The 10,619-nt window shown below is 49.0% G+C and overlaps 1 protein-coding gene across 3 annotated transcripts; it reads left to right on the top strand.

Annotated features, from left to right (window-relative positions):
* The first annotated feature begins 1,755 nt into the window (after positions 1-1,755).
* Positions 1,756-9,074, top strand: TENT5A (terminal nucleotidyltransferase 5A). 3 transcript variants are annotated; one of them, XM_077174864.1, is made up of 3 exons: positions 1,756-1,907; positions 2,713-3,220; positions 4,217-9,074. In XM_077174864.1, the coding sequence occupies exons 2-3, from the start codon at positions 2,798-2,800 to the stop codon at positions 4,994-4,996; spliced, it is 1,203 nt and encodes a 400-aa protein (XP_077030979.1). In that variant the 5' UTR covers positions 1,756-1,907; positions 2,713-2,797; the 3' UTR covers positions 4,997-9,074. The 3 variants fall into 3 exon arrangements, with proteins under 3 accessions (XP_077030979.1, XP_054485695.1, XP_077030978.1); XM_054629720.2 differs by lacking the exon at positions 1,756-1,907 and adding an exon at positions 2,240-2,503; XM_077174863.1 differs by lacking the exon at positions 1,756-1,907 and adding an exon at positions 2,344-2,604.
* The last annotated feature ends 1,545 nt before the right edge of the window (positions 9,075-10,619 follow it).

Below are 10,619 nucleotides of genomic sequence, written 5' to 3'. Positions count from 1 at the left end.
ATTTCATTTCAACATGCTGAGAAACACAACTTAAATGAAATGCTGGTTACTCCCAGACAGGAAATTGTCTCAGTTTCTTGGAGCTGGCCTTGCTTAATATGGGATGAGACTCCAAGTCTGATCTTTGTCCTTGCTCTAGAAATCAGTAATCCAGCTGATTACTGATAATGGCAATTTGCTTATAAATAAGGTGATAGTTACCCCTTTTGAAAGATTAAATCGTGTGCCCTAGTGAACTGTGGTTCACCTGAGTGATGCCAGTCTGGGAATGGGGTTATGTTTTAACCTCTCCGAGCTTTCCAGCTGCACAGGGAGGGCAGTGTCGCCTCAGTGCTGCAGGCAAGCAGTGCCCTTGGTGGGACTCCCGGGAGCCCCTGCCCTCGCCTGTCACCGGCTGGGCCCCATGTCGGTGTGAGGAGATGGAGAGAGTGGGGGCTCCAGGGGCAAAGTGGGGGCTCCCTGTGCCCAGCAGCAGGAGCCAGTGGCCCAGGCTCTCAGCAGCCAGCTGCAGGCTCCCCTCAACAGGCTCCCCTGCCAGCCGGCCGCTTACTCTGAATGTTTATTTTATATAAAGGAATAAGCTGGCAAACCCTATTCAATATGCTGGCAGACGTACAACGTTCTGCTTCTGCTGTTAAGCTGCAGTCCCTTGTACACTTCGTACTTTAAAAGCTTTCTACTTTCTTTTTTTTTCCTATAACACATTGACACAGAGCAATACAAACACTTTTATCGCCCCCTGAGCGGCACGGGGAGGGGGCGGCACTGCCGCACGACGGGGCCCAGGGCGGAGTCACCCGCGCTCCGTGTGTGCTCCGGCGTGAGGAGCACATCGGGAATGGAGGCAATGAAGCCATAGGGAATGTGGGCAATGGATCAAAGCCCGAGCCGCCCCCGCCCCGCCCGGCCCCGCGGCAGCCGGCAGGGGGCGCCCGTGCCCTGCGCTGCGCCGGCCGGGAGCGCCCCGACGGGGCGGGCGCAGCGCGGCGGGACCCCCGCCCGGGGTGTGCGGAGGGAGGGGGAGTGCAGGGTTCGGGGGTTCCCGAGCGGCCCCACACCTCTAACCACATCCCGGGGCGGGAGAAGATGGGGGGCGCGCTAAAAACGGGGGGAGGGGGCAGTAAACCCTGTCGGGCTATGTCGCCCACCCCCCCGTTTCGGCGAAGTGCTCGGTTGAGGGAGCTGCGCGTCACGTCGTTGCGCTCCCCCATTAGCCCCTCCTGCCGCGCGTCACAAAACTGCGAGCGGTGACGCAACACCGTCCATGACCCCCCCCGTGTCCCCCAGCACTGCATCCTGCCGCGCAACCCGCTGTCCATACCGCGCTGGCGTGTGCGCGCTGCGCCGTGGGGCGGTGGCGGCCCCGGGTGCTGCTGCGTGCTTCGGGTGTGTGCGCTAAGTCTGTTTTAAATAGTATGTATGCATTTTAAATAGTATCTGTCTTGAAATAGTATCGATATTCATATAGTATCTATATGCATTTTAAATAATAACTATATGTTCGTGTATGTACGTAACAGGTGAAAAACAAGCAGATGCTTTCATCGTTATTTAAAAGAAAATGCAAATAAAATATATGGGTATGTTTATATAATATGCTTGTCTTCCACGTCATTTTTACGGCTCCGCGGTTACCCAAGTTGTTCTCTATAAGCAGGATGCTCCTCTGGAAGGCACCGTCTCCTCCGTGGTCTACGAGATGTCTTTTTCCTCCCGTCGCCGGCGAGGAGGGCGGGCGGGCACGGGGGAAGGGGCCGGGCCGGGACCGGGCAGGCACGGCGTGATGCCGCTGCGCTGCCGCAGGCGGCTCTGGAAATCTCGGTCAGGAGCCGAGCAGCGCAAACCACACGGCCCGGGATCCTCGGCATCTGCTTGGAGAGGGGCTCTTGCCAAATTCCGTCGCTCTGGTATGAAGTTTGGCTGAGCCTGGGATGACCGAGAATGTCGGGGGGGCGGGCGGGGGGTAAAAAGGCAGGGGAAAAAAACCCGGGAATGAATGGCAGCGCGGAGCTGGGTGCCCCTGGGCGCGCATCGAGGCAGGGCAGGAGCGCGAGGGGCCGCGCCCCGTTCGGGGCAGGGAGCGCTGCTGCACTTGTTGCCTGCCCGGAGCCGTGCGGGGAGGCTGCGCTGCGCTGCGCGGCTCCCCCAGCCCGGGGCGGTGCGGGACGGCCGCGCTGGGCGCTGCGGAGGGGCGGGCGGGAGGGCGGCCCGCGGGTGCGCGGGTGTGGGCGGGCCGGGGGCACCGCCGAGGCCGGCCATGCAGATAGAGGGGGCGGGACGCGGGCGCCGTGACTCGGAGCCCCGGAAGCGCGGAGAAACCCCGTATAAAAACTACTGAGGACCTTTCCCGGCCAGAACTACGAAAGCTCCGGAGACGGCGGCAGCCTGCGGCGGCAGCGAGCGGGGCGGCCTCTTGGGCGGTGCGGGGCGGCCTCTTCGTCGGCGCGGGGCGGCCTCTGCCCCGGCGGGAGCGCGGAGAGCGGCGCAAGCAGCGGCGCTGCAGGTCGGGCGCCTTCCCTTATCGTGCAGCACCACCTGGCTCCGGGGGGCTTTTTCTCCCCCCACCCCCCATTTTATTTATTTATTTTTAAATCTGATCAGTAGGTGTGTCCCCCCGCTTCCCCACACTGAAAGGGACGGCCGCAGGGGAGCGGAGCTCGGGCGCCGGTGCACGCAGCTGCTGACCGCTGGCTTTTCCTCCTCTTTTGCCAGGCGCGGAGAGAGAGAGGCCCCGGGGGGCCGGCGGGGAGCCGGAGCGGTGCCTGGATCCAGCCCGGGGAGGCGGCGGCCGCTCACCATGGCAGACGATGAGAAGGCCGGCGGGAGTTCCGCGGACGGCGGCGAGAGCGCGCACTGCAACGTGCTGAGCTGGGAGCAAGTGCAGCGTCTGGACCGCATCCTCAGCGAAACCATCCCCATCCACGGCCGCGGTAACTTCCCCACGCTGGCCATGCAGCCTCGGCAGATCGTCAAGGTGGTGCGGAGCCGGCTGGAAGAGAAGGGCATCGGCCTGCGGGACGTGCGGCTGAACGGCTCGGCCGCCAGCCACGTCCTCCACCAGGACAGCGGCCTGGGCTACAAGGACTTGGACCTCATCTTCTGCGCCGACCTCAAAGGAGAAGCCGAATTTCAGACTGTGAAGGACGTGGTCTTGGACTGCCTCTTGGATTTCTTACCCGAGGGGGTGAATAAGGAGAAGATCACGCCTCTCACACTCAAGGTAAACCTGACCTCTGCCCAGACGCCCGGAGCGGGCAGGTGTGAGCGCCTGCCTGCGGGGAGCGGGCGCCTTCCCCCTGGGGATGGAGTGGTGCAGCAGCTCCCCCCACACCTCCGCGACCCACGGGAACCCCGAGCGATTTATTCACCCCACGCTTAAAACCGAGGAGGAGTTTACAGTGAAGCGCCCTGCCCGGGGCTCTTCAGGATTAATTAGCTGTTCTCCCTCCCGGTTGATTTGCTGGGAGCGCTGTTTTACCTGGGGCGTGTGCCAGGCGCTGCACACCTCTCTCCCAGCCCGGCTCGGCGGCAGCTCGGTGTGCCGGCCCCGGTTCCCGGGTGCACGGGGAGCGTAGATGGATTTAACATCTGCAAGAAGGAAACCCCGTCTGCAAGGCATGCTTCCAGCTGTGCTAAGTGCCCCAGTGGGGAGGCATATCCCCTCCTCTAGAAGACACTTCGCTTGAGTTGATTAGGCTGAATCCAAATCCTTCCAGATTTTTAGAGGGATTAATTTTTTTTTAATACAGGACTTACTTATGGAACCTGCACTGGTAGGATTGAGGGGAATGAACATTTGCTAACTTGTTCTTTGGGAAGTAGAGAGAGAAGTGAAAACCAATAAATCAGATTTCTTTTTAGATTGTAGGAGTGACCTTCTGCATATGGGTGCAGGCATATTTGGCAGATGCGCCATGGACTTAGTCTGTAGATGTGTTTAGAAGTGACTGAACAAGGTAGTGTTGCTGCATGCTTCCCTTGCATGACACAGTCCCAGCAGAACACTGTCCCTCCCCTGTCATACCCTTGCAGTGACAGCATTTTGAGGTCTCACATTAAGCACTTACTCTGTGGTTTGTATCTGCAGGCTCCATGAAATCTTTCATAAAATGCAAATGTCGGGGGGGGGGGCAGCTTGGGAGGGGTGAAGACGCAGTGAAGGAGAAATTTCTTGGATCTTTGTCTTGATTTGCTCATTTTGTCTTTCTGATTATAGGAGGCTTATGTACAGAAAATGGTAAAAGTATGCAATGATTCAGACCGATGGAGTCTTATCTCCCTGTCCAACAACAGTGGCAAAAACGTGGAGCTGAAATTTGTGGACTCTCTGAGGCGGCAGTTTGAATTCAGTGTCGATTCCTTTCAAATCAAGCTGGACTCCCTGCTGCTTTTTTATGAGTGCTCAGAGAATCCGATGACTGAAACTTTTCACCCAACTATCATTGGCGAGAGCGTTTATGGGGATTTCCAGGAAGCCTTTGATCACCTCTGCAACAAGATAATTGCCACCAGAAACCCAGAAGAAATCAGAGGAGGTGGTCTTCTGAAGTACTGCAACCTTTTGGTAAGGGGCTTTAGGGCAGCCTCTGAATCTGAAATTAAATCCCTGCAGAGATACATGTGTTCGAGGTTTTTCATTGACTTCTCAGACATTGGCGAACAGCAGAGAAAGCTGGAGTCCTACTTGCAGAACCACTTTGTGGGATTAGAAGACCGCAAGTATGACTATCTCATGACCCTGCACGGTGTGGTGAATGAGAGCACAGTGTGCCTGATGGGACATGAGAGGAGACAGACTCTGAATCTGATCACCATGCTGGCCATCCGGGTCCTAGCCGAGCAAAATATCATCCCCAACGTGGCCAATGTCACCTGCTATTACCAGCCAGCCCCATACGTAGCAGATGCCAACTTCAGCAATTACTATATTGCCCAGGTTCAGACGGTGTTCCCTTGCCAGCAGCACACATACTCTACTTGGCTGCCCTGTAATTAAGACCTGAAGTTAGTAGACCCCGTGGAGAGAACTTTTTCTAAGATGTAGGAAGGGGCGACGGGTCCCTCTGAAATGGGGTGTTTTGTGCAATGATGATCTGCTCTAGTTATCAAGCTTGGGACAAGCTTGTGATTCTTCTAATTATTAATGGGAGCATGATCAAGAAAGAACCCCAAAATAATTGGATCCTACCCCAGAGCACAAGAGGCCTGTCATTGAAAGCAACCAGCTTCCCCTGAAATAAGTGAGGGAGGAATATGCTTGATGACAATATGGGTTGGCAATATCTGCTCCCATAGCTTTGGCATAGAGAAGGTGGGAAAGCCTTATTTTCTTCTATTTTTATTCTTACTCTAGAATGGGATCTGCAAAAGGGAGAATATGAAAGAAACAAAACAAAACAAAAAAAAAACAACAAAAGAAAAAACTTCACAAAAAACAGTTCTATATATATTCAGGAGTTAAAAGTTAGAGGCATAAAGCAGAGATAAGCTGAATAAAGTTGTATATTGGAATTACTGCATTTGGGGCTTGCAGCAAGTGCCGTCTATGGATTGACCATGTAGAATGTATAGCTTGCTTGACTAGAATGCTTTACCAGAAACAGCTTGCTCCAAATGAACAGTAGTGGATTGGTACAGTTAGAGAAGCAGAAACATGTACGATGACAAAGTCCATTATTTCCAGCTGTGTGCATGCCTCACATTTTAAAAATGTGAGAATGCTGGAAAACCAGCTGTGGCAAGAAGTATATACTTAAGGACCAAAGATTTCACAAAAAAGTTATCCAAGCAAAGAAGATATAGTAGAGTATATATATATAAATATATATATATGTAAAAGGAGATGTTCCTATATTTGTACACACCAATAGTAATCAAAAGTGCCTGATGCCTTCATAAAATTTGAAGTGAGAAAAAATATATAGTTTTGTGGTTTAACCATGCATTTTGTTTTATCAGGGACACAAGGATAAAAAAAAAAGCAAACCAACCCATAAGCTTGTGAATAAGTGGTGGAGGAAATGCCCTATTTTTTTTCTTGGCAAATACCTGTATAGAGTTAATGTTTTGTCGGTGTGCTATTATCCTAGGTCTGTGTGTGTATGTGTGTATATATGTTTGTGTGTGTATATATGTACATGTCATTGGTGTATATCTATATATATACACACACAATATATATTAATGTGGTCTAGGAAAATGTAGCAATTAAGGAATGTTTAAATAAAGTACTACTTGTTTTCCAGTTTGCAACAGGATGTCATAGGACAGTGGGCACCTTGCAGTGAAATTTTAACCCACACCTGAGAAATTTGGAGTAAATGAACCAGTCAGGATTAAGGTGGGATTCAGATAATGTCTTTGGTTGCAAGAACAAGGATTACAGTAATTCAGTGGGTTGCTTGTGAGCCATAATAATTCCACAGATGGAGAAACATATGACTAGCTGATTTTTTTAAACTGTTTTGTACTGTAATGCCATTTTGACATTTAACCCACTAATATTGTGACTGCATACCTCCATGATGTGTAATTTCAGTGGAACGTGGATCAAAGATAGGTTTATTTAAAACCCCTGACAGCTAAAGAATATTGTATTAGTTGGTAATTTGAACACTAATTGTTAATATTTAAAGGAGTATTTTTAATAGAATGCATTATGCATTCCAGGACCACTAGAATTTAGTAAATGTGAAATGAACCCTTTTTAAGAGTGTTGCACGATTGCTGAAAATTATATTTTATATATATATTATATATATATATTTTTATGCAAATATTAAACATCTTTGATCTGGTTGTCACACTGCATTTACAATTTTAGTACTGTACTTTATTTAAATGGAATCACTTTACATTGGAACAATAGCTATTCACTTTCATTTCCTCTCCCGAAAGACCAGCAGGGGGGAAAAAAACCAACCTCCTCCACTGCTGTTTTCACTTCAGTGCCATCTCTGAAGGTGTTAAATTCTTTGCTGTGCTTTGAAAACCTAATGACTAAGTGACACTTGACTCTCATAGTTTGCTTTTTCTTTCTGAGGGGGGTTTAAAAAAAAGGGAGTTCAGGCTTTTGAAGGAAATCCGTCTGTGCCCTGCCTGGTCACAGGCACGGTCTGGCGTTGGAGTCAGGGGCAGAGAGAGGGAGAGGACTCGTGTCCTGGCAGTGTATTTTCCCTATGGAGTGAGTAAGGTACATCTATTTTTGTCGCGCTTTGTACTTTTCACTCTGCAGGCACTTTAATAGGAACCCGATTTGTTTACTGAAGCACCTTCCTTGCGAGTCCTTCAGGAAACTCAAAAGCTGGTCCATTGCCATTGCTAGCATTGACGTGCAGACCTTGTCCCCACCTTCCCTTCCTTTGGTGCTGGCTTCTGGTCCCAGCGAGGTTCCCTCTGGCCCCCGAGGCTCCGGGCTGGGTGCTCCTGGCTCCCCGTACCTCCTGCTCCTGGCTTGCTAGCAGAAGCGAGGGGAGGGCTGGGGAAATAGGATCAGCTGGTAATGTGGTATGTCTTCTCTCCCACAACTATTTGTGGCAAATAAATGACTCATCCTCTCTTTAAAAGGGTTTGAGAATCTATAGCTGTGCCACAACCACAGAATGCTGATAATACATGATACAGTGCTGGTTTTCCTTTGACGGGCCCTTTTTTTTGCCATTGCTTGAAAGAAAGTTTTGAATTACTTCCTCTCAGCTAAAATCTAATTGTGGGTTGGGTTTTTTTTTGATTGACAGCAGCTAGTTACCTTGTAGTGCATACAGCCGGGCTCTGAGCTAAACTGCACCTTTTGGCATTTGCATTTTGATACATATATAATATGTTTTTATATATATTATATAGGTATTCCAGATCTGTTTTGCATATGTTAATGATGAAGTGGTGGAACTGGTGGAGCTTAGTTTTATTTGTGACTGGCGGCTTAAAATGTGCCTGGTGTTAGAGGTGGGAAGAAGGCATGAGTTCAGGCCAAGAGTAAAATAAGAACCCCTTTTCAAAGCTGGTTTATTTCTGTGGTTTGCACACCTTTCCCTCCATAAAGTCTGACTTCTTTTTAACTATTTTTCCCCTCCTCTTCAGCACACTGGTACTTTTAAAGTTAATAACCGTGTTCTTGCTTTGTAGACTTGATCTGTCCCATCCAATCAGCCGTAAAGTTAGAGCTTGTGCTACAGAAGACAGTGTCCCTTTTAAAGAGCTGAACTGATTAAAGACATTGACCTGATTACAGTAAAACTGTTTGTGTCACCACTGAATTTCCTGCTAACCAACAGGGCGCTAAACTTGGTTAAATGTAACGATCGTGAAACAACCAAGAGCTTTTAAATGGGATTTTTCTTCTTTTTTTTTTCTTAGATGTAGCTGTCCTCTCAAATGCAAGAACATTTCTCCTAAAAATAGAAGGGCAATTAGAAGACCAAAAAGATGATATTTTTCTAGTTTCTCGTATTGCACTTAAAGTATTTTTTATCTTGCACAAAGGCCTTCACACAAATCCTCTAAACAGCTCTTACTAAATGCTTGGTTTGTGTCACATCAGAAGCTCCTACCGGTTCAAAAAAGGCGCTTTTTTTTTAATTGTGATAATGAAGTGTGTTGGATGAAACTGCACAGAAAAGGAAAAATTGTATTTGCATATTCAGCTCCTATTTGAATATATTCTTTTGTATGGTTTTCTTTATGCAGAAAATTTCCCTTGCAAGAAAGAAAATCCGTGTACTGTTTTGCTGTTGTAATAGTGGTTTGCTAACAAAATAAATAGTAAAAAAAAAATGGCCTGCAAATTTCAAGACATCTTGGCTAAAGGCACTGCAGGCTCCTGCAGTCTGTAGGAGTCTGTGCAGATTTGCTTTCCCTCAAATTTCCTTACAACTGTTGCCTTCTGCAAGGCATCCTGTTGCAGCAAACTGCTCCTTGGATTGCTCTTTTGGAACATTTTGACTATAGGCTTTGTCACAGACAGAAAAAGAGCTGATGGAAAACAGACTCTAGAGGGAACAGATTGTGAATTTTGTTTACAGCATCCAATATTTGGATTTTTTTGTAAATAAAAAGAAGTTATTTTTTTCTATTGATTTGTGTCTGCTGTCTTCCATGTCTGAAATAGCTCTGGCTTGCTCCTACTGAATACCAAGTTCGCTTTCATTAAAAGAGGACAAGGGCAGCCCTTTTCTGAGAAGAGCATCATTCGGCTGCTTTCCGATTGGAGCACAGAACATTTTGAAAAGCCCTGCCTCGTGCCAGCTGAGTTTGGCTGGCTGTACTCAGCTGCAGAGGAACCTCCCCAGCCACTGCCAAAAATAAGCACTCCAGCACCGGTTGGGCCGTGCAAATGGTCCGAAACACAAAAAGGAAACAGCGCCATGGAAACCCCACGCCCTCACTGCCCTCCCAGTGAAGGTCACGGGACCGGGCATTCGTGGCTGTGGCTGTGATCAGTGCACCACAAACCACCCAGCTGGCAGGAGTGGGGGGTCCTGGTGTCCTTGGGGCATATCTGATAGGGGCTGACATCTCCACCTTGCCATTTTGGTTGGTCTGTGGGGCAATGGTGTGCTGCTGCCTGGGTGTAGAGGTGGTGCTAGCTGTGGGGTGGGGTGCTGCAGGTCCTGAAGCTTGGGGCACTGCTGGGGAGAAGGAATGCACATGCCTGATTGATTCAGCTGCTGAATCAGTCCACTTCTTCCTGCAGATTCAATGTTTACTCTTCTTCCCTGCCCTACAATGCTGCCTTTGTCAGCAGAGGTATTTTCTGTTTTCTGTGTTTACAGGAGAGATGCCTCAGTAATGAAGGCTAATTTCCTCAAAAATCACTTCAAGGGGATATAAAATATTAATTTACAATGCTCGTGGCAATAATTTTTCAGTCATGGTGCCTCAGACTGACCTAAATTTGAAAAATAGTGGCTAAGAGTCTGCAGTATGTAGCTCTTACTAGGCTCATTCATATACTGTGCTGGTCTTGGAAGTCTCAAACTGGCTCAGTGGGAGTGTGAATTTGCTTATTGTAATGATGAGTGAACTTGTATTCCTCTACAAAAAAACCAACCAAACAAGTTGGTGGGATTTCTCATTTTTCCAGGCACAGAAGCAGCCCCCTTGCTGAATGCCAGGTGCCTTCTGCACAGTACCTCTTTTGACATCAGCCTGGCCAGGAGGGGGGGATGCACTCAGCATCCCTGTCCATACAGCATCATCTTTCCTCCCATGTTACTGCCAGAAAAGGAAGAGGCACATGGCCTACCCTTTCTTCCTGTTAACTTGCTCAGTTTGGGAGTATTTCAGGCAGTTTGACAAAGGCAGCTACCCAAAGACACAGATGAAAACTGGGGAGATTGGAAATCATCTAAATCGAAAAGCCTTTGCTTGTATATCAAAGTCAAAGCCCAGATAGATGCTCTTACACTTGGAGGGAGTTAATTCCCATTTCTCTGCTTAAATCTGGGGGGATTTTTTGGAGAGCCAGCTGAGTGGAGTGTTGTGAGTCCTCTTTCCCAAACTGAGGAGGAGTGTGATGCAGACACAGCCAACTGAATGCTCACTTTAGGATGTTGTGACTTTCTGGAGGGAGGAAGCAGTCGGTACTGAAGAGGAGGGAGGGTAAAAGCAAAGTGGGACAG

This window comes from Agelaius phoeniceus, chromosome 3 (genome assembly GCF_051311805.1).
Source record: "Agelaius phoeniceus isolate bAgePho1 chromosome 3, bAgePho1.hap1, whole genome shotgun sequence".
In the NCBI taxonomy this organism is placed as follows: Eukaryota; Metazoa; Chordata; class Aves; order Passeriformes; family Icteridae; genus Agelaius; species Agelaius phoeniceus.
This window is presented reverse-complemented; position numbering and strand designations above follow the sequence as displayed.